A 24,502-nucleotide genomic window follows, 5' to 3' on the forward strand; every position below is an offset into this window, starting at 1 on the left:
AGGTATGTAGGTTGCTCCCATGTGCCTTTTTACATAAAAAAAAAATAAGTGTCATTTGAAAAGCCTCTCTAATCATTCAATTAGATAAATCGATAATCATTTATTTATAAGATTTTGTTCATTAAATTGTTTTATTTAAATAAATAAAAGATAAATCAACACTAAAAAACTCGTTACTTAAACGATAAATACAAATAAAAATAACTGAATAAACTCATACCATAAAAAATATTATGAAAGGCCTAATACATAAAATTGTTTTATAAGATTTTGTTCATTAAATTGGTTAATTTAAAATAAATAAAAGATAAAATCAACACTAAAAAAACTTATTGCTTAAACGATAAATACAAATAAAAATGATTGAATAAATTCATACCATAAAAAAAATATTATGAAATGTCTTAATACATTTCAAAAAAAAAATATAACTAATGAACATTTACCGATACGATGAAAATATTTTTTTTATCCAACTCCTAACATAATATAGTCAATAATCTAGTAATCGGCCAATTATGCATTATCTTTTTATTATTTACACTTTATATTCAATTGAATTTATTTATTTTTTTTGCATTAAATTTCAAATATTTTATTACAATTTAATATATTTTTACCTACGAAAATCCTCCAATGATAGAAATTAAATCTTTTCTTCCCCTGTCTCCGTTAAATAACATAAAGGTACACATGAAAGTATAGCCCAGCCCAAATCCACCCGTTGCCATCCCTAGTTTTGAATGGATCTACAGACATGGCCTCACATAGCGCAAATAAATAAGCTTCAGGTTTTCGAGAGAGCGCAAAACGGGTTCATATTCCACCAGTATATTTTGCTTTTAATTCCTCATCTCATTTGATTCACTTGCGTTTCATCTGAAACCAAGCTGGTCAATGGGGAAAAAAACACCTTTCAACGAACATGCCATTCTTCAAGCTTTCATGGCTCCTAAAAAGTTCATATTCAAGACGAATGTCAAAAACAATAGACTGGAACTTGTTATTGCTCTCTTCTGAGCAGATTCGTTTTGCAAACTTGAAAAGGGCTTCGCTACATTCTTAGGAATGTAGACAAAGACATGAGATTATGCTTCTCGTGTGTAGTACGAAACAAAAAGACAGGCGCTGGGGTTGAAATTGCATGTAATAATGTGGAATCCGTTGCCGACGGCGGAGAGTGCGGTGAGATGGGTCCGAAACGGAGAGTAGTTTCAGATCAGAGATCTCTGGGGTCTCGGCTGAGCATGCAAGCCGGAGCCAGCTTCACTTGAATATGAAGTGCACTTCGGGTAGAGTATTCTTTTGCCATATCAGTTGAGAGCAGTTCTCTCCTCTGACGCCTGTTCACTGAGAGGCTTGCGAGCCCAGTTTATTCAAAGTTTAGACTTTGATACCTGAAAGAAATTCATCTTGCTCAACAGAAAAGAGGCTCTCTTTGATGTATTAACTTACATACTGAGGTCAGTTCTATTGAATACACGATCGAGCAACATACACGGGAACACTCTATGGATCATTAGAGATCCAAAACAAGAGACTCCATTTCAGCTCAACAAGAGCACCAAGCAATTTATTTTGGACCGTTGGTTTCAGTAACATCAAAACCAACCACAGCAAATGTAATTAGATGATGGCATTCGCCCTGTTTGACGAATACATTCTGCTTGGGCTGCAGTTCTTTCTGCATCTTGATTTTTTCTAGCTTCAGCTGCCGCCCATTTTTCTTCTGATCGCTGCCTTGTCATGGCGACCTTCTTCACCATCTTCGCATGTGCTTGGGCTCGCATTTGTTCAACTCGAGCCTGAAAACAAGTCCGCTTCAATCTTAGTCTGTATCACTTGATCACAACATTACAGAACTCAAAGCCAAAATCTATCAAATTTGATGACAGCACAAGTTCTAGATTGGCTGTAAATCATTTGTGATGCCTGGTTCCTGCCCTAGTGGTTTTGGCTAAAGAGCAACCACGTAGTTTTACCTAGTTATTAATACCAAGTCTTATCAGATTCTCGGTCTCCACTATACCCCCCCCATTCTATTAAACAAGAAAAGAAAAAAAATGCAATATTGGGGCGAAGTTGTTTCTACTAAATGTGGACCATCATTATCCAAATACCTCTACTCTCCGCATCTCTGCTTCTAGTTTCACTTTCCGTTGACTTTCCCATGCTTGGATCTTGATTTCTTCACGTTTATATCTGAAACAGTTAAAAAATTCTTTTGTCAGATTAAAGTGTCGGAAATATCTTTTGCCAAAAAGCTAATCAAAGCTCCCTATTTGTTTCAGGAGAACAATGACTTATGTGAAGTTTAGCATGGCTAGTCTCAACAGAGAAACCTTGCTGTGTGTTTAGATTGTTCAGCTTCCTCCCATGCAGCAGCACGTTTTACAAATTCAATTTGCTCATTCTTCTCCATTTCAGTAGTTTCAAGTGAAGATGCATGTTTTTGCTGGTCATTTTTACTTGCCCAAGCAGCAATATTCATCTTGCCAAGCTGAACACCGAGGGCCTCAATCTCTCTCCTCGTCTTTAGTTTCAATTCTTGCTCAGTCAATTCTATTTTGCCATTTCCAGTGGCATGTTGTGTATCATCATTGGAGCAGTGATCTGTTGTTGTGAGTGCTGGTGCCCTTCTTTGGGGAGTAGATGGGATAGAAGAAGTTGGGCTGCGGAGTGGAGTTGTTGCGTCTACAGGTGTCGCAGTCCTAGAAGGCTCTAGACTTGTAACAGGGGTCATTTCCGTTCCCATATCCCTCATACAGACTGATCTTACAACTGGAACAACTGCAAGTTCATATCATCAAATCATCAAGAGAAATAACAGTAGATAAAGAAGAGGAATAAGATATTTGGGTAGCAGGTATTCAAAGTACAAATTTAAAAGACATGTACATTCTTGCAGGAAAAGGAAAATGGACACCATGATTCTCTAAATTCACACAGACGAGTTGAAAATCTGCATCCTGACAGATTGAATATACCCACAAGGCAGGCTGCTAAGTATCCTGAAGGATTTAAATCATTGTACGCTACAGTTAATTTGAATCATTCGAAGTGTTTATACTTGTATAGAACAATAAATTTGTGTAGGTGCTAGCTATCTTAGCTGGAAAAAACACTTGCCATTACCCCCAAGAGACTTGGAGCTCAATCTCCCTCTACTAGAATGAAAGGGGGGAGATACATCCTGTTTTGTAGCCCATCCATTTAACAAATTGAAAAAAACAAAGATTAAGAATAAAAAGAAAAGAAAAACAAAAAAAACAATCAGTAAACATACGTCTGGACTAACATTGTTTCCCAGAGATCCTCCACTCTAGTTTTGCAAGTCCACAAACCAGACAATTTACAAACTTGATTATCTGCCTCACACTCACAGACCACCATGTCCATTTCGCAGACAGTCTCTCAATAGTCGATTATAACTTCCCCTAATTGTCTGCCCACCAGCAACAGACCTAGCCCTAATTCTTAACAGGATTGGTAACTCACTGCAGGCATACCAGAGGTGGAAGATATCAAGCAGGTAAATAAGAAAGCAAATTCGACCTCCTCTTTAATCACTTAGATAGAAGGACATCAAGCGGAACAAACAAACCACCATCACCAAGATGCCATTATGAATCAATGAAACATACACTGTCTTGGTGTCTTTGATTTCCTTCCACACAACACTCTTTTGTTTCAGAGGACGTCTTTTTAATCCAAATCCATGACAAAGCAACGGTGAGAAGATTCTCATATTAAAAATCAATAAAGCATAGATGTGCGCGGATTTACCTGCTGAATCTTGTATTGAGATTTTTGTACAAGATAATTCCCTTTGATCCACTTCCTTCAAGTCTGTACTCTGAGCACATCGATCGACTAGGGTGTCAACCCCATTTTCTTGACCAGAAATTGTGAGAGGTCCAGGAGGAATGAAGGAGAATTTTTCAAACGCCTGTTGATAAGAAGGCAGACAGAAATCTACAAGCTTCGTGTCTGCTACCCTGCTATTTGATGATTTTGGATCATAATTTGACAACGCAGGAGCAACCCTGTCCACACTTGTTACTGGATTCCTATTAGCTTGGTTGTGTAAAGTATTATTCTTCTTAACATAATTGGGTTGTACATTCTGCCTCTTCATTATCCATTTCTCTGCATCATTCCACTTAGAAGACATAGGCCTTGAGAATCGCTTTGAAAATTGATTGTTTGCCGATCTCTCATTATGAAACTCAAAGCTGGACGAACTAGCATTGCTATCGTAATCAAGGTTCTCATCTTCTACTGTCCTGACAGGGTGAACTGCACTTGAATTACCCTTTTCACACTTTGAGAATGGCTGCATTTTAACACGACCAGCGTCACCAATTTCCTTGGGCACCGTCTCCATCGGCAGGTCAGCTTGGCAGAGGTCCAACACCGCCTCACTTGGAAAGTTAACAGATGCAACCTCAAAGCCGAGAGCTGCAACTGGAGAGCATAGTTCAATATAAACATACAAATAATCATTTTGTGCAACACAAGTTTAAAAGCTCAAAAAAAAATCAAGTGATGAAGGAGAGCTATACCAACCTTCTTCACCGAAATCTCCACAATCGGAAGCTAATAAGCTGTTTTTGACAAATTCGTTATCCTGAAGCTTGGAGGGAGAAGTTCTTGAGGAATTGCTGTTTGACCCATCCTTCTTTCTGTGATGGTGAGGTCCTACGAGCTTCATCCTCAGCTTGCTAGGAGATATTATACCACTCTGCATTTGATCAATTAAGAGAAAAACACTATTACGCTGCTAACATACAAAATTAAAGCAATATTATATATTGTAAAGGTACTGATTCTTAAAGAGCAAAACATCCAAAAAACACATCTTCCCTGCACCTAACTTGGAGAAAACAAGATCGTGTTCAACTTCCAAAAAAAATAAACAAAATGAGATATGCATTAAAGAAGTTAATTAGTAGAGCATGGGGAAAAGGGACATGAAAGAAAAACACATAAACACCAAAAAAATAAAACAAAAAAACAGCCATTAAGTTGAACAATTTAAGTTGAAGAACAGCCAGAAACAAGAAATGGGTGGTCATCAAAGAACAAAAGGACTCATACCTGCACTTTGTGTATCCTTTCGTAATCCATGATTAGATCTCTTTCTTTCTGGGATTAGCTTGTCTCTCTCTCCCACACGGACTCAGCCTCTACTCATCTAGAAAGCAGCACCAGTCTCGATGGAAATGGAATGGGATATATGCGCCTGCCAAGTTTAAATGGAAGTAGTGTCTCAGTAAATTACTTATTTGGTCCCTGTATTGTTTATAAAATAACTAGTTATTCCCTTTTCTTGAAAACTCTGATATTAAGTCCTTTTGAAAAGTATTCTTGTGTCGATTTTCATCACAGTTAAGGTTTTTTTTTTTTTTAAGTCTGTTTGTTTTTTTTTTCTAAGATTATTTAAAAAAAAATATTTTTAAAAAATTTTTTAAATTAATTATTTTTTATTTTCAAATTATTGTGATATGTTGATGCCAAAAATAAATTTTTAAAAATATAAAATATTATTGCAATACATTTCAAGTAAAAAAAATTTTAAAAAACAGTTACTACTTCGAGTCTTTTTATTTTTACTTTTTAAAAAAATTTTAATTTTTTCATCAAATTTTTTTTTTTCAAATCATTTTGATGTATTAATATCAAAATTAAATTTTTAAAAATATAAAAATATTATTTTAATATATTTTTAACTAAAAATTATTTTAAAAAAATAACTACTAAAACCAGCTATTCATAATTAGATTTCCCATTCTTCTTACATACTACAAGAAAAATATTAATCGATAGACTAAAATATACTTTTCAAAACCAGAGGGAGTAGAATATAAGATAATAAAAATATAGGTGCTAAATCGTAATTTACTCTTTAAGAGGGAAACAGACAGAGGTGTAAGCGCTGACCAGTCCACTGTGTGAATCAATTACCTATTCAATCAGTTCAAAGCTTCTCCCTCCAGATCTCTCCACGTCAGTGCTGGCCCACCTTCGCATTCAATTTCCGGAGAGGGACCTACCTACTCCTAGTCAATCCAAATTGCCTGGTCGGCGATTTCTTACTTTGACCAGCCGATTATTCACTTGTGTTGAAGGAAGGAGAAAAAGGGAAACGTGGAAAATGATTAATTGCAGTCCATCACGCTTAAGTGCTTTGCTTTTGCAGCCCTACCTTCCCTAGCTGCTCGTGTTATTATAATGACTAAATTAACCTCATTATCTTTCCATCAATCAATCACCAAAATTTTAATTAAATAAATAAATAATTTTGATTTATTCTAAATATAACTTTTTTTAACTTATTAATATTATAAATAAAAACTTATTATTTTATAAAAATTACTTTAAAAAACAATTATATAAAGACAATAAAATATTATTTGATTTTACATTTTAAAATTATTTTTTAAAAATTTAAATTTTTTATTTTTTATTTGCTATAAATTAATATTTTTTATTTTTAGATTATTTTGATATGTTAATGTTAAAAATAATTTTTAAAAAATAAAAATACTATTATTTTAACAAATTTTTCAATAAACTATACTTTAAAAAATAATAAAAAATACACCTCCCAGCACCCGTTAAAGATATTAAAAAAACCAATGAATTCTCTGAGTGGTTTTATTGATATTAGCAGGGTTAGAATAATTTAATAAATGTTTCTGATTTTGAAAGATAAAGAACTCTTTATAACCATCCAGAGTCGTACTTAAAAATCTTAAATAAAATATTTAAAGTTGTACATATAATGTCACGTCAAGACAATCTAATTATTATTACATTAATAAAAGGCAGGAGTGAGACTGATTGCCTCGGAATGGAGGCGGCCCCTCCATCCATCACTCTAATTCTGACAGCCTTGGATTCTTTTTCCACTTCCACCACCTTAATTTCTTACGTTTTTCCCCCTCCTGCAGCACTGAGAATTTTGGCCCGGCAAACCTAGTTCATTAAATCAATATTTTAATTGTCGAATCAATAATTAAATCAGCCAGCAACTTAGTAGATTTGTTTCTTAGTGCAACCAAACCACCTGGCTTATTTTAAGACCAGGGCACCGACCAACAGGGTCGTGGCTCAAGTGGTGAATGGCAGCTTTTTTCCTTCGAATCCAGGTTCAAATCCCAGTGGGAGTGGGGCTGGAAAGTTTGCTCTCTTACTCTTTCTCTTGGGTCCTCCCTGTGCGGTATCTCTGTCACCCCGCGGTTTACCTGCTCACTAGGCTTGCAGGATGTCCAGTGGGCCGTGGGATTAGTCGTGATGCGCGTAAGCTGGCCCGGACATCCACGTTATCAAAAAAAAAAAAAAAGACCAGGGCACCGTTCGAAAAAAAAACCAAGATTGAAAAAAATTATATATATTTTTAATTTATTTTTTAATATTTTAAAATTATTTTAATATACTATTAATAATAGATAGTACTATATATTATATCTTCATATCTCATTTAAAAAATTTAAATTATTGAATCAAGATGGTTTTTTAATATGATATTAGAGTCTAATGGTCATGAGTTTGAATATCAATATCCTATTTATTTGATAAAAAATAAATATAATTAGTATAAGCAAGTACAAGTTTCAAGTTTAAAAAAGTTTTCACTTGAAAAGATATTTTAAAGAATAATATAAATCATATCTTGTAATTTTATTTAAAAGTTTAAACTATTGAGAAATGAGCTATTGAGAAATGAGAAACAGGCTATGATAATTTTATCTTTAATTACTAAAAATGTTATTTTTCTTGTACAGCTAGAAGATTGCAATGCCAAATTACAGGTTGTTAATTTTATTATTTAAGGATTATTTATGTATCTAACCGTGTAAACTTAAGTCTTGTTTAATGATATGATTATTTTTCTTTTATTTCTGAAGACTGACATGATTCATTTTTCCATTCAGACTACTGGAAGCAATAATTAGCAGGTCACAAGATTAATTTTCACAGCAGATACAGCTTTAAATTCATCGAGGGTTTTTGCAGAAATTTTTTAAAATATATATTTAAAATTATTTTTTTAATTTTTATTAACAATATAAAAAATTAATATTATTATTTTAATATATTTTTAAATAAAAAATACTCATATTTCATCAAAATAACATGTAATACCAATAATACATGTTCATTACATGTTTTTAAAACATTGGAGGATAGTTTGTCATTAAAAAAAATGAACGACATTGTGACATGTCTTCTAGGTTAATGAAAGTTGTTCAAGTAGAATGCACGTGATTCATAAGTATAATGTTTTTATAACAAATTATCACATCAATTTGCTGCCTTCCTTGACTACCAATTAGGGACATTATACACGTAGTCATTTATTGGAGACACATATTAAAACATATAAACAAATAAGCTATTTACCTTAAATCACACACTAAATAATATAATCACGTTTTAAAAAAAAAAAGAAATTTTATTTTAAAAAGATGAAATTCATTTCCATAAATAAATTGGATATTGATTATCTAATATATTTTCTTGTTGTGTATAATTAACATGGACATTTTTAAATCAAGTATATACAAATCATTTTGTGTAAATACTAAATTTATAGTAAATATTACTATTATAAAAAGAACAATATTTTCTCCAAATAACAAATTTATATGCATTTAAAATCAAGTAATGGAATAAAATAACGATAATCAAGTTTTAGTACTAGCCCACTTGAAAAAATTAAATAATAAGTTATTATAACTAATTTTGCAACTTTTCTATATTGTCAATACATAGATGGACTTATCCTTTATGTAATCTTTTTACTTTTCTTTAGTTCTTACTTCTTAATATAGATGTGAAAACCATATCTCATATCCAATACTCAAAAACTACAATGTGAAGTAAAAATATAAATGTTAATCATAAATAAAACTTGAGCATTCACATATGAACCTTTTTATTATCTTGGAGTATAATAATTTCTTAAAAGTCTCGTAACTCTCAACATGTTAGCCACATTAAATAATTTTTTGAAATGCATTATTATAACATAGGCATTCATATTCTTATGTTTTGTTTGAAGTTTAAGATGACATGATGGCTAATACTATATATATAACACTTGCTCATTATCACAACATGATGTCAAAACTCATTGCTAACTTCTTTTTCAACATCTTTGTCATAACAGAAATGAATTGAATATCCAAAAATCTAGAGCTTTCTTTTTTTATTTCAAAACAGTTCTCATATTTTTGTATGCTAATAACAATCAAAACATGCAATCAAGAACCCTAATTGTCTAACAATAGCTTTGATATATAATTTTTTTTTTAGCGAAGATTTTCTTAACATAAACTCTTTGTTTTCCCTAAAGTTTGATCAACTTTATAAAGTTGAGTTATTGCAAACCACGAGCTTTTTAATTTTCTAGTCTCGAATAATAATTTGCATGATAGACAAATCTTTTAAACCTTTTTATAAGAAAATGATTTGTATGTCTTAAGTACTAACTCATGTTTTTTTTTTCTTTTGTTTTCAAGTGTATTCGATCAAATTAGATCTTTCATTATCAACTCATAAGAAAAATATAAAATACATCATTCTATTTATAAAAAAGACTTGATAACCCTACAAATAACAAAATATCACTTTGCATAATGAAAAATATCACTTATATTATTTCAAGAAAAAATTAGAAATTCATGAAATTAAATTCTTAGTTGATTTTTCTAGGTCTAGAATTGTATTTCCATGAGTAAATTACATTCTAATCCTTAATTTTGAAAAAATTATTTACAATCAATTCATATTTAATTAATCATTTCAGTTTAATTTTTTACCGATAGTTCTTTATATGCATGACCAATTGTGTTTTTCTAATATGTTAGCCTAGTATATAAATCACAATTCTAATAAAAATAGAATTAAATAAGTTACACAATTTAACATATTATAAATTCAATAAATTGATTGATTTTATTTTTTAAGATCAAATATATTTTTTAACAACGTGTCATAATTTTTCAAATATTAAAAAATATCATATGTGACATGACTTTCAATGCTAAAAGCATTTATGTCAGATCTCTTACGTTTGGGAATGAAAAAAGACAGAATCTCTGGAGAAGAAATTCCATTATTTCAGTTCTGTCTTTCTTCTTCATAATGAAATTCAAACTCCAACAACTACCAAAGAATTTTAAGGCCATGGCTAAGAGCAACAACACAATGGTCAACACATGGGGTGAACCTTGATTTTCTAATAAAATTCTGTATTGTGGAGAAAGCCAGAGAATAAATTCAAAATCACGAGGCATGGCTCCAATACATTTGAAATCTTTTAGGCCTCCCGTGGGTCCCATGGATAATTAATTTTCTTCCACCGTTTGAAAGCTTTGGTAAGCAAAGGCACTTTCCCTTGTGCGGAGTTCAGCTTTGTGGTCACCGATGGTTTTCTAACCTTTTGGAAATAAGCAGTGCTTTTTTGTTTTTCTCCCCCGAAATGGAGGCGGATTTCTTGTTTATTCTTCATGATTGGACTTTGGAGGTTTTAGTGGCGGCTTGTGTATGGAAATGTACACTTTATGATTGGAAAAATAATAATTAAAAAGCACTTCACAAACAAAAACAAAAAACAAAAGAAAACCCTTAAATTTCGACTTTAGAAAAGAAAAAAATTTATGAAAAAAACCTTCTCTGTCTTGGGTTAGGTTGCACTTGTATGATCTCGATTCAATTGTAAAAAATATTAAAATAGTATTTTTTTTATTAAGGAAATATAAGCCAACATCAAGTTATTTTTGTGAGAGAAAGAAACATTTTTATTTAACTATTTATAAGATTTAAATTGCAATTATGCGATACAAACGGTTTTCTACGATTCTTTTTCACCGAAGATTGAGAAAATACACATTCCAAAATGTCATTTTTTTTTTTGAGATTAAATCTCGGAATCTCCTCCAAAGGAAAAAAAATTTATAGAAAAACGATAGAAATGGGTTTGGGAAAAAACAATGCATAAATAATTCGATATATATATATATATATAGTAAAGGTACCTTTAGTTTTGCTGTGGACACCCCCACAATATAAGGTTTAAGATGGGCTAAAGCTCTGGTCCATATCAAAACTATGTGCAGTGCAGTGCTTGGATCTAGCTCAAGTCCTCTGGTAATTTTGCAAATGAGTTTCCATGGCCCATGAGCTTTAGAGAAAGTCCTATGGAAAAAAAAAACATAAATAAATGAAAGCCCTCTTCGTTCTTAAGAGAAACATTTCTCTAAAGAATAATTTTACATATACTCAAACCTTTACAAATAAGGTTTTGTAGCTTAATCACTCATGGTATCACTAAGAAAATATACATCTAATAATTTAAAAAATATTTTCCATGCATGTATAGGTTGCAAATTAAAATTTTATAGTATTGAACTTGTGACAAAACAATAATTACCTAAGTGGAAATTCAAGTCTTCGATCCTTAGTAAGGAATAACTTGTTTTAAAAGCATTATCGTCTAAAGAAAACACAGAAATTCTAAGAGATGATGAGCTTGTAAGAAATCAAAATGCATAAAAATTGATGAAAGCAATAAGAAGAATAAAAATGAAAAGTTGTAAATAAAGCCCTTTAAAAGAAAAGATAAATTGTTGAAATTAAACATGTGAGTTCGACTATCAATTATATTAGTATGTGACCCTATTTCATTATTATATGGTTTGAATTATATTTTCATAAGTAAATATAATTTTATACATATATTGATATGAAATAAAATGGTTTATTTTATAAACCCTTGATAAAATAAAATGATAATAAAATATAGTGATAATTAATTTAAAAAAAGAGTTTCAAGGATTCAAAACCCTAAACATGATTTATTTTTAGAATGTCAATGAGATGAGATAATCAGTTAAAGAAAAGACAATAGAAACTTAAAAAGAAAATGGCATAATGGTATATTATAGTACATAGAGGGATATAAATACACTATTGGCTTCTAAAAGAAGCCATGAGTGGCCAACCAATTGAGAAGGAGAAGGAGGGGGGAGATCTTGCCAAAATTCTTCAATTTTCTTTAAAAATTCCAAGCAAATACTTGAAATAAAAGATCGAAGAGGAGTTACAAGGTATTTTAGCAAGGAAATTGAAGGGAAAACCATGGAAATGGATGCTTAAGGGGGCGGTTTGAAGAAGAAAAGAGAAGTGAAGGGAAAAACTTGTTTTCTTACCAAATCTTTTATAAGAAATTGTGGTTAAGAGATAAAGAACCTTAACCAAAACTTAATTTAAAGTTTTAGCATGAGTTTTATTGGATTAAGTATTGTTTTACATTATAGAATATTGAATTAAGGGAATTGACTGACTTAATGACTTGTTTAATGCTTGGAACATGATTATTAAAGTCCATAAACATAGTATCAAAATTGAGGTAAAATGAAAAAAAAAATTTTTTTTGCCTTTGTTATTGACCATAGGTTCGGCCAAGTAGGTTAAATGGAAAGGAAGAACTTGATTAGTCATTCATTAAATTAGAAAACTAATGATTTCGATAGAGTTTATTGATATCGACATTAATTGAAACTTGATTAATCATTACTGGAATTGAGAGTCTAATGATTTCAATAGAGTTTATTAATATCGATATTAATTGATATTTGATTAGTTGTTCCAGGAATTAGAAGACTAATAATATCAATAGAATTTATTGATATCGACATTAATTATTATTTTTAAAATTACTTTTTTAGATTATTTTAATATAAAAGAGAATGGATAAGGAAGAATTTAAATGTAACCCAATTTTATTAAATTATTTAATTGATTATTCATAATTAACATATCATATGTTGTATTCTTTTTAGGGTCATCACATTCATGCCAAGAGTAAATTACTTCTGCATCTTTTGATTATATAGCCTAGATCTAGAATATGCATTTCGAACTATAATATTATTTTGCTTGTAATGCAAAAATAAATGCTCATATTTTGTGTATTGTAATTATCTAGTAATATTAGTTTTTTAAGAATATGAAATGAAATCATGGTACTCTGTAAATATATGTATATAATTGCTAAATATATTTGTATGGATGAAGTTATTTGAGAAATATTGGTTGATGACGGGAATTATCCAGGATAATTGGATCAGGTAAAGAAAATTGTGTTGGAATATGAAACAAGTTTAGTCAATAACTTGGGATCTCTTGTTATAAAGGAAACTTTGCTGAAATTTCATTAAAAATTTTGGTGAGATTTTAAGTATGCATTTGTTTATATATAAAAAATATTTTTGCTTGTAAATCTTCTTGGTAATAATTGGGAATGTTACATATTTAATCTTAATACAAAATAAATTTCTCTTCTAGTGACACATACATGAATCATAATTTATTCTTTATTTTTTTTTTTAGTTATTCTATTAAAGATTCCCACTCCCAATAAGATTGCATGACTTTACCGTATTTAAACTCTATTGGCCAATCATTTGTTTTTATCAATTATGACTTTTGTTCATTTAGTCATTTAGTTAATTGGTCAACTGCTCCTTCAACATTCCTGGTCAATCAATGACACTTCTAATTCGGTGGATTCTTTTTATTCATGATCGATTTCAACTTTCTTTCTTTTTTTTATGGTGAATAATTAGTGCTCTCTATGTTGGATGGATGTAATTTTATTTTAGATGTAAATGATACCCCTATATTATTTTATTTCTCAAATGTTAACTCCACCACATTAAGAATAATGTGGAAAATAATTATATACACCTAAAATTAGTCAATGATGTTTTAAAAGATACATAACATGTCAAATGATTTAGCCAATCTTTTTAATTTAAAAATAGTACATTCTCTAGATTTTAGAAACGGTGTTTATGTTTCTTTTACATAAAAATCCCTAAAGTCTCTAAGAATCTTGAGATTTTTTATTCAAAGATTCAATCAAGAACCCTGAGAAATTTTCTTCTTGTTAGAAACATGAATGACAACTTCAAGTTTCGCTTCATCAAAACCCATTATTGTCTCTTCTTATAAAAATCTCATAGTTTGCTTACCCAACATCAATTGGTCTATCATTATTGCTACACTAGGAGGTATGAATGGAGATTGTCTTGGCTTGTTTTCTATATAAAAAAAAAATGTTACATGGAGTTAAAGACTACCACTTTACTCTATACATTGAGAAAAAAAAGATTCTCTTTTACAATGACCATGTAAATCTCAATATATAAATCAAGCCAACCAAAATATGGCCAAGCATTGCCCTTGGCAATTGTATCAAATGGTTTGGTAGGATGCAAGAAAGCTTTAGTGAACAATGAAAGTTAAAAATTTGATGTTATCAAGCTATCTAGAATCATCATCAAACCTAACAAAGAGTTATTAACCGCTCTTTCCTTGTTTTAGTTTAAATGTGACAACATTTTCTTTTTCAAATATAGGATATAAACTATCATTTTGAATGGCATGACCTAATCTTAAATGAACGCTTATATCTATTAGGTAAGGAGCTTTTGATAAGTCCTATTGATAAGTGCTCCATCTTTTTCAAGCTATCAATACATTAAGATATAAAATGGTTTACTCCAAGCTTATTTTAAAAACTCTTATTTTACTAATGTTTTGATGTCCCTTCTTGTCTTATTAAGGATAAGATCTTTATGGGTGTTCCTTCTAAAATACTAAAGGCCATGTTCTAATAAATAAACAAAAACATTAAAGTTTAAAAACATATATTTGCATACAAGTATCTACACTTTAGGCTGGTGATTAATCCAATGTAAAAGAACAACTATTGTTCTTATGAGCCATATAATTCTTATTCTATAGAAATATAATTGGGATTTATCTAAGGCATTCACTTCCTAATGCATTATACTATGAACAAGACTAAGTCAACTTCTGACAACCTAGAATGAGTGGAAGAAGTTACTGAGATAATTTAACACCACTTCACCTACTTCAATATACAAGATTTCTCCCCTACCGTGAGCTATCATTAGGGTTTTATTATTTTTACAAGAAAAATATGAAACCTTTTTACTCCATTATATTAGAAGAAATGATAGAGATATTCTTACTTAACAAGAAGTGTTTTGGTAAAAGCACTAAGAGGAAAGCCTTTGACGATTTGGTTAGAGGGCCAAACAAGAGGCTAACTCGAAAAGTATAAAGTAAGAACAATATATTTCAATAATCTTGATTATAATTTCTGATTTGGTATATTCTTACAACACTTTCTTATGCATAGCTTTTCAAACTACCTTAAGTTCTCAAAACAATAAACGACCCTAAAAAAACTCTAAAATTTTTTTGCACTAGAGGAATATAGTGAAGATGAAACCTTTATTATCAAGTTGAAAAGTAGGCCTAGGGTATTATATATTATCAAATTCATAAACTTTTAATAAGTTATTTAACATTTTAACTTACCTTATTTTTTTGTTATTTGGCAACCTCTTACTTTTGTTATACCTTTTCCTTTACTCCTATGTATATAGATGACAACATAGATATGTTATAAAAGTTGGGCTTGACTAAGGACCTTTTCTTCATAAAGAATGTCAATCATTTTTCATATAGTGGCTTCTGAAGTTATGAGTGTTGAGGTTATCAAATTAATGTTATTTTCTATTATTAGTTTTCTTAGAAACATCAAATTAAGTTTCAATACTAGTGAGAGAAATCCTTCAACTCCCACTACTATAACTAGTTCTCCTAAATTTTCAACAATAAAACCTCTCAAGGTTCGTGCTTTTCTTGTTAAAGGTTTATCCACCCCATTAATAGATGTTGCTAGGGAAAATGCCTTGCTAAAGTGGTATTTTTATAGTTAAAAGGATAATAACAATGAATAAGGAGAATGAAGGAATACATATATAAACATTAACTATTCTTAATGTCGCTAAATCTCTACCATAATCTAGAGTCATGAACGATTTTATCTTCTTGCTTCCATGATATGAGGTAGATGTGAAGGGAAATTATATTGAGAATATCGTAGGAGATGAGCTTATGTTATCAATTAATCATCTCTTTATCAAGTTAACAACTGATTTTTTTTTGAGAAATCTCTAATGGCTGAGGTTTTCTTTTTATCTATATTATTATAAAACCCATGTATTAATACTTTTTTATTATCGAATGATTTATTTTTTTATTTAACTCAAAACTTAATTTTTTTTTATAATTTCACAATTTATTATCATTGATTTATTTTTGCTATTTCGGTAGAATTATCATAGTTTTTTTTTCCTTTTAAAAATAATGTTTCATTTAAAATTTTTTTCATGCATTTTATTGTTATATAATTAAATGAAAAATAATTCTTAAAACTGAAATACTTTTAGAATCAAATAACATGCATGATTTACTTTACGAGTTTTTTTAGTTAACTCAAGTTCACTTAAGTTTTTTTTTAATTAAATGTTATTTTTTTTAATTTTATTTTTTAATATTAATTAATTATAAATTAAACTTTAATATTTATTTTTTTAAGATTATCATCGTAAATTTTATAAAGTAGCCTATATTAATTAAGGTAGATCTAATATTTTCAATTTTAATATTAAATAAAAATATATCATGTTTCTATTTTAATATTAAATAAAAATATTCGTGCTTAATGATTAGTTTTTTTTTAAAAAAATGCATTATTAATATCTAAATATAATTTTTGGTAAGTAATTTATTTTTCCTGGTCCGTGGCGTGTCGCGGGACAAATAATTAATTGAATTATAAATGATAATAGTAATAATATATCATAGCATCAGTGAAGAAAATCAAGGTGTTGTCTCTGTTGTAGATGCAGAGATGGAGGGAGAGGGAAATTTGGAGAAATAAAAAGGGGAGGTGGGGGAATTTGAGAGAAAAAAGAGATGTCAGACCTCGACAGACAAATAGAGCAACTGAAGAGGTGCGAGCCCCTGAAGGAATCGGAAGTGAAAGCTCTTTGCCTCAAAGCTATGGAAATCCTCGTCGAAGAGAGCAACGTTCAACGCGTCGATGCTCCCGTCACCGTACTTCTCTCTTTTTTTTAATGACTTGCTCTTGCTGTATATGAGATGAAAGGCTGCTGCTATTGTTACTTTCTTACTGAATTTTTTATTTTAATTTCTGACGAGAATAATATTCTACAGCTTTAGTATCATTAGTTGTTCTGCCTGTATTATTACTCCTAAATTTACTAGTCTTTAATTATTGCAAAATTGAATTCAAAATTAGAATTTAGGTTTTTTTTTTTTTTTCCTGTTTTAAGATTAGACACTCCAATCATGAAAGTTTCTAGTTTTTATTTTGAGATTTCTTTCTGGTTTGATATGTATTTGAAAAGTCTTTTCCTCCCATAAGAAATCTATTATTAGTTTGCTATGAGTTTCCTCTGTTGAGTATACTTATACATTTGATTTAAGATAAAATGCGCAGTCCTGTTTATTCTTAATAGGTATGAGGCTAGAACCCTGTTAGTATGGAATCTGTTATCATGGAGTAGTTAAATGCCCCCTTTTCTTTTGGCATATGAAATAGGAGATGTGTTGAGGTTTTAATCATTCTAAGCCAATTAATTAAATTTTGATTTTCCTCGTCGAGATTCTGTCTGAGGTAGCCGCTCCTGCACAACAGCAGAAGATGATGTTGAACAAGGAACCTTTGGGTTAGAATGATCTTTGGTATTACCAATGTACACAGTAGGTTGGCCATTCAGTTGTCTTAGGTTTAGTTTAGGTTCAGAATGTTGTCATAATTTGGGTAAGCCAAACATTGGATTTAGTTCCAGATGCATCTAGTAAGACTTTCTTTTACTTCTTTATCTTGCTTTGTTAAAGTTAATATTGAATGAGAATGAATGTCATCTTGTTTCCAAACACAAATATGGCAGTTCCTACTTCATACTGTAGCCATGAATTTTATGCTTCAAATATCTTTTTCTTAAAACGAGGAAAAATCAAGAAGTGCATCTTATGATCGTTATGCCTGGGTTATTTAAAAATCCTAGTGGTCTCTTATGCTGTGTGTTTTGAAGGATATTATTCAGTGAAAGTTTTGCCTCTGATTGTGTGGGGGTAATAAAATTTCAGATCATCACTAGGAAATAAGTTTTCACCCCATTGTATATTACTGTTTCATTGCCTACTTCATCTGAGAATTTAGTGGTATGTTGTTTTGTGATATTATTATTTCCTCTTAAAAATGACAATCTTCTTCACATGCATAATTTCTTTGTTTCAAACAATAATCCTTTGAGTCTGTATCTATGTAGAATGGTCTAAACAGGACTACTTGGAAGTGTTTCTTCTGTATACCAATGTTGTTTGAGGTTTTGAATCTTTGTACTAAGACAATTCAATTTTTATTGTGCGTAGATATGTGGAGATATCCATGGACAGTTTTATGACATGAAAGAGCTTTTCAAGGTGGGAGGGGATTGCCCGAAGACTAGTTACTTGTTTCTTGGAGATTTTGTTGATAGAGGATTTTACTCTGTTGAGACATTTCTGCTTCTTTTAGCCCTTAAGGTACATATTATTATCTCTTGGAGTTTAAGGTAACTTTGTCTAGATATGTATGCTTTTATTATTATGGAGGTTCTATGGATGTTCTTCTACTTCCTATCTACTGATATTTAAACATTTCTTAACTAATTTTTTCTAATTTTAAACACTCTGACATTCTCTTTGAAAAGTTTCATGGTCAGATGTCATTAAAGCAGCTTCCATGGCATGTCTCTTTCTAGGGGTAGTTTCAGGATAGATTGTAATAAAAATTAAAATCAATTCATATTATGTTTTTTTTTCAGTGATATCACTGTGTCTGGGGGTAATTATTTTTAACCTCTGCTTGGTGGACCATAATTACAGTTCATGGGAATGTTACATTTGATGCTGGTGCGAGGTTTGTGCACCATCCGACAGATCATGTTTACAATGTAATTGGCATAATAATCATTGCATAATTGGTAGTTGGTCTAAGAATTTGGTTCATTTCTGCCACCTGAGAATTCCTTATTCAAAAATTTAACTTAAAACCCATTTTAGCAAGATAGTGACTGTGGTAAGTGCTATCTTCAATTTTGCTGGCTTTTCAGGAGGTGAAATCCCTTTGTAAATTAATTTGAGGAGAGCACAATGGAAATGAAAATTGACAATGGCTGTTAAAAAGCTTCCGGAACAATAGACAATCGATTTAGTAAATGGCATTTTGACATTCTGTAGTTGCAGGAGCAGTATAAGAAAGTTCTGTACTAAATGGACTAGGGATGTAATGCATTAAGAGATGGGAAATTATGTGTAATTTTGGACTTAAAAAGCCCTGGTGGTACAAAATTTGACATCAATGCCACAGACATACAAAGACCTTACTAGTAAAAAATGAAGCTAGCCAAATTCATTGATCTACTAAAAGCTTGAAGCCAGAGGTCAATAATAAGCAAACATAATCGCCTGATGATCTTTTTGAGGTCTTTCTATTTTTATACCATTGTCATGTACTATGATATCTTTTGTCAAGTTGCCTTAAAATTGCTTCAGGGGTCAGCCTGAATTCAAGCTTACGTTGTCAAATTTGGCTTGGCAATGTGATTTTTTCTGTTCATCGAGTAATAAATGTCCACCAATTGTCTTATCATCTCTCTTTTTAGCTAATAACTTTGTATCATCAGGTGAGATATCCAGATCGGATAACACTCATTAGAGGGAATCATGAGAGCCGTCAGATAACACAGGTTAGATCTCTTATGATTATTGGTGTTGAACTTCCATTTGGTATAGATTTTGACATCAGTACTTTCTTCACAGGTGTATGGATTTTATGATGAGTGTTTGCGTAAATATGGCTCAGTGAATGTTTGGAGATATTGCACCGATATATTTGATTACATGAGGTATGCTAATAAATTAGAGAAAACAGTTATCCAAAAAATGAGGGGGGTCAGGGTAGGGGGAAGGAGGGGGAGAGAGAGAGGGGAGGCACATCTAAGTTAGCTGGGTTGGATGCTATAAAATCTAATAATTATGGAGTTACAGCTGATTTTTTATGGGATGGTTAACTGGATGTCCAACTGATGATTGCACAGTCTGCCATCTAATCATGGGTGCTCATAATGTTCATCATCCAATTGACTGTCATGTGATGCAAAGGTAGTTATTGAAAGAGGGTTGCAAGTGCGTGAAAGCTATAAATTTTATGATGTTGGCAAAATCCATTCTGTACTGCTTCTTTTGTGCCTAGTCAGACATCTGTAGTCAATTTTTATTGGATACTGTTGACAATCAGATGGCATTGGGAATTATCGACAAGTCACTTGCACACAATTTTTATTACGCATTAATTTACCTTGTGTTTGTTTTTAACCCAGTCACCATGATTTTAAGACTTAATTGCTATCTTCTTACCAGTCTGAGCCCTGATCTGAATGTGCTTATCTTATGGTAGGATTGGAATAAAGCATTAAAACTTTTTTCTTTTCAACTGTCCAGTGTTGTATCATAGCAAACTGAGAATTATCTGGTACTTGACTGGTTAGGTACATACTATTTTTATCAGACTTTAGATTGCCTTGTGTCCCTCTGTAACACAGTAATGATGTATCTAGGTCTTGATGGGTGTCTTCCTTCTAATGGGTGCCCTGGTTTGACTGCTTATATTTCAGTATGACTGGAAGAAAGTATTTAAGCTTCCTCTTTTTGATGGTTCAGTATCATGTCAGAATGATAGATTTTTCCTTTGATGTGATTCAATATGGGAATTAGGAATATTTGCCTTACTGACAGAAAGTGAAGTTTGCCATTGAAAAGTTTTTGTTTATATGTTTGCTTGCCATATCACTATAACTTCCATGGACCATAAAAAATCAACTTAAGCATCTGTTATTTGTCATTCCTTTTCTCCCCATTTAAGATGCTTCCATCAAAATATTTCAGTTCTAATTGTGATGTTGGTTTATCAGTCTGTCAGCTCTCATTGAGAATAAGGTTTTTAGTGTTCATGGTGGTCTCTCTCCTGCTATATCAACATTGGATCAGGTTGATGAATCCATCCAGCTTGCTTTTCTTCTCCTCATTGAAGATTTGTGTAAATAACTGCTAACACAACCCATTTTCCAGATTCGAACAATTGATAGGAAGCAAGAAGTACCTCATGATGGTGCTATGTGTGATCTTCTCTGGTCAGATCCTGAAGATATTGTTGATGGTTGGGGGTTGAGTCCACGTGGTGCTGGTTTTCTATTTGGTGGTAGTGTGGTCACTTCTTTCAACCACTCTAACAATATTGATTACATATGTCGTGCTCATCAGTTGGTGATGGAAGGGTATAAGTGGATGTTCAGGAACCAAATAGTCACTGTCTGGTCAGCTCCAAACTACTGTTACAGGTAAATTAGCATATAAGATTCTCCCTTTTATTTGTTCAATGGTAATGGTTTTTTCTCACTTTGAATCTGTTGCAGATGCGGTAATGTTGCTGCAATCCTTGAGCTGGATGAGAATCTTAACAAGCAGTTTCGTGTGTTTGATGCTGCTCCACCGGTTCGTACTAACAATCTCCAGAAAGTGATCACAAAACATTTTAAAAACAAATGGCTTTGGTATTTGATCATCTATAGCGTGAGCTATAGCAGGTTTATGCAATATAAATTGTCTGGGTACATCTTGGATAATTGGCCCACAAACCCAATTCAGGAAAAATCGCCTTTATGCTAGAAGAATTATTAACCAAAAATACATATGCTTATTAGCTAAATGGACACTTTCAATTCAATATAATTATCTTTGAAAAGGATTGGGATAAAGTGTTGCAAGTTTTAGAAATGTTGAAGGAAACATGAAAGGTGTTTTTGCGTGCTGCCTCTGTGCATTGTCATTCTAGTTGTATATTATGTGCTGTGCACTGAAAAGTTGACATGGATGCAGGAATCAAGAGGTGCACCTGCAAAAAAACCAGCACCTGATTACTTCTTATGATATTTGATTACTTGAAGTTTTATCATGTGGACAAGTGAACGGACGGAGAAGAAAATTTATGGTGGTTCGGACAAGAATTCTCTCACACGGTGGTAAGGTTACCCAATGATCAACTCTTGAAATGATTAGCAAGAGTAGTGCCTTTTGCTCTTTTATATGTTTGGATCATTCTCGCATCCTCTGTCACCATTTTTTGATGTTTCTGTGCAATATTAGTGATGTCTTACGCTATGTGCGATTGGGTCATGGAATATGGGACCCACATCATTTATTTAGGACAGGCAGTGGGGTCTTGTAAAATTAGGTTGCTCCACTTGGAGTGCTTGTGGGAGGATGATGGCAAAAAATTGGGTCTGGGGAGAAGGAAGCAAAGAAAGCTACTCTCTAATATGTTTTTGTTTTGTCTTTTTTCGGACAATAAAATTTTGAGTATTTTCTATCGTGTGTTTTCTTTTTAGCTGTCCTATGCTCCTGCTAACATGGAAGATCGAGGATTTTAGCATCACTAGGCTAAATCTCTAGTTTGTGGATTTATTTATTGTGACAAATCAAAGAATGCCAATAGTTTTCCTCTTATATATATCAATTAATTAATAAATAAAAGGGTGTGAGGTCAAATTATTGTAGCTGTATCTGTAAAATGGTATTTCTTGGAATAATGCCTTTTTTTTTCCACTTAATTTCATCCCTTTTTTTATGTTTTCTTTTTCAATTTTATTTTTTACCAACACAGTCTTTTTTTTTTTTCAATTTTAATTTTATACTTCATAATTTTTTTATTTGTTAGGTTATATATCATATCATACTCATGAATTTTTGTTTTTAATTTTAATCTTTAATATTATATCATTAAAAGTATAGACCAATTACAGGATGAATTTATTTTGATTTCATGATCCATAAAGTAACTTTTACAAGTTAACCTAGGTTAACTTAATTTATTTTTTTGGTTGTTTTTTCTAATTGATTTTTTTTTCATTCTTTAACATTGGTTAGTTAGGAATTTAACTTCAAGTTTTTTTCTTTTTCTTTTCTTTTTATAAGGTTATCCTGATTTATGATTTAAGTTGTGGGTTTGACAGGTTAATTTGGGATGACTCTGTTTATTTTTAAGTTTTTTTTTTAATTTAATATTTTTTAATTGGGTTTTATAATATTTTTTTCGATTCACTTTTCATATGGTTATCATCGTTCTCATAATTTAAGTCGTGAATTTGACAGGTTAACTTAGGTTGACTCGATTAATTTGTTTTAGGTTCCTTTTTAATTAAATATATATATTTTTAATTTTATCATTTAATGTTAGGTTGTCTGTGAGTTGCACTTTGTAATTATTTTTTTTAATTTTCTTTATGTGGAGTTTTCCTGGTCTCATTGATTTGATTTTATTTTAACCTTCAACATTGAATCTATTAAAGATTGAGCTTTGTAATATTTTATTTTCTATAAACTTATCTAAATCTCATGATCTAGGTCACATGTTTAACACATTAGCTCAAGATGACTTAAGTGTTTTTTTTTTTTCTTCATCTTTCAGTATTGAGTTAGGTGAAAATTGGGCTTCATAATTTTTCTGATTTGCTTTATATGAGTTATCTTGATTTCATGACCTGGATTGCTGGTTAGATATATTGACCCGAATAGTTTTTTTAATTAAATATTTTTTTTTTCAATTTTATCATTCAACATTAGATTGATTAGGAATTGAATTTTATAATTTATTACGATTTGCTTTCTATAGGTTTATTATGGTTTTATGACCGGGGTCAAAAATTTAATAGAATAATTTGGATCGATCCAATATATTATCGTTTCAATATTAAAAAAAATACATTATAATATGTCGTTGTATCAATATTTAAAATAAAATACCATCCAATATATATATATATATATTAAATTTATTATTATTATTATTATTATTATATTAACCATGCTTAAATAATTTTTCATATTAAAAAAATTAATTTGACTTGCAGATGAAAGTTAATATTCTAGTGGTAGCTATAAAATGTAAACCATCTTGGTACCAAATGTTGTATTTATGTTTTCTAACAAGTTTCAGATCTATTAGTTAATATCAATTCAAGACAGTCCACTGATGAATGCGGGATTTGGCTTTATTTGGAAGGCTATTAATAACATATTTATAAGACTCAACATGGGGTTGATTTGATATTGCGAGTTGGCAGTTTTGATATTGCGAGTTGGCAGTATAATAGATACGTAATTGGTTGTTTTAAGAGTTGGCGGAATAAATATTTTATAGCACTTATAAGTTTTTTTTTTTATATGTGAATCATATTTATTAAACTTGGATCAGTTTGATGGGTTAATTTGGAACTTGATTGATTTGGGACTTGATTGATTTGATAATTAGACTGATTTGGTTAAGATAAAAAACGAATGGACAAAAACTTGGAAAAATCCGGGTGACTTGACAAAACTTAATTGAAACTTTTTTTTTCCTTTTTTATATATATATATATATATATATATATATATATATTTTGGTTATTAACTATTTTTAAAGTTTACTATATAAATA

General features: G+C 30.8%; 2 protein-coding genes across 3 annotated transcripts; one reads left to right on the top strand and one right to left on the bottom strand.

The window, feature by feature from the left end:
• Positions 1–1,413: 1,413 nt before the first annotated feature.
• LOC118056819 (uncharacterized) lies at positions 1,414–5,227 on the bottom strand. Of its 2 annotated transcripts, none has more exons than XM_035069184.2 (6): positions 5,101–5,227; positions 4,570–4,744; positions 3,787–4,461; positions 2,343–2,790; positions 2,121–2,202; positions 1,414–1,805 (listed from the first exon to the last, which is right to left on the bottom strand). In XM_035069184.2, exons 1-6 carry the CDS (start codon positions 5,128–5,130, stop codon positions 1,602–1,604), a joined length of 1,614 nt encoding a protein of 537 aa, XP_034925075.1. In that variant the 5' UTR covers positions 5,131–5,227; the 3' UTR covers positions 1,414–1,601. The 2 variants fall into 2 exon arrangements, with proteins under 2 accessions (XP_034925075.1, XP_034925074.1); XM_035069183.2 differs by having other exon boundaries at positions 3,787–4,467.
• An 11,524-nt stretch (positions 5,228–16,751) lies between these two features.
• On the top strand, positions 16,752–22,393 carry LOC118056818 (serine/threonine-protein phosphatase PP-X isozyme 2). The gene is made up of 8 exons (XM_035069182.2): positions 16,752–17,013; positions 18,358–18,510; positions 19,653–19,715; positions 19,789–19,874; positions 20,940–21,015; positions 21,097–21,365; positions 21,441–21,519; positions 21,904–22,393. The coding sequence occupies exons 1-8, from the start codon at positions 16,873–16,875 to the stop codon at positions 21,952–21,954; spliced, it is 918 nt and encodes a 305-aa protein (XP_034925073.1). The 5' UTR covers positions 16,752–16,872; the 3' UTR covers positions 21,955–22,393.
• Positions 22,394–24,502: the final 2,109 nt, after the last annotated feature.

This window comes from Populus alba, chromosome 1 (assembly GCF_005239225.2).
Source record: "Populus alba chromosome 1, ASM523922v2, whole genome shotgun sequence".
Classification (NCBI taxonomy): Eukaryota; Viridiplantae; Streptophyta; class Magnoliopsida; order Malpighiales; family Salicaceae; genus Populus; species Populus alba.

Bases quoted from the DNA above. Each gene is read 5' to 3' on its own strand.
- LOC118056818 (XM_035069182.2), top strand. From the start codon at position 16,873: ATGTCAGACCTCGACAGACAAATAGAGCAACTGAAGAGGTGCGAGCCC. The intron at 19,716-19,788 runs GTTAGATCTCTT...CTTTCTTCACAG, and splicing joins AGAGCCGTCAGATAACACAG to GTGTATGGATTTTATGATGA. The intron at 21,366-21,440 runs GTAAATTAGCAT...AATCTGTTGCAG, and splicing joins GCTCCAAACTACTGTTACAG to ATGCGGTAATGTTGCTGCAA.
- LOC118056819 (XM_035069183.2), bottom strand. From the start codon at position 5,130: ATGGATTACGAAAGGATACACAAAGTGCAG. The intron at 4,468-4,569 runs GTTGGTATAGCT...TATGCTCTCCAG, and splicing joins TGGAGATTTCGGTGAAGAAG to TTGCAGCTCTCGGCTTTGAG. The intron at 2,791-3,786 runs GTAAATCCGCGC...ATGAACTTGCAG, and splicing joins CTCAATACAAGATTCAGCAG to TTGTTCCAGTTGTAAGATCA.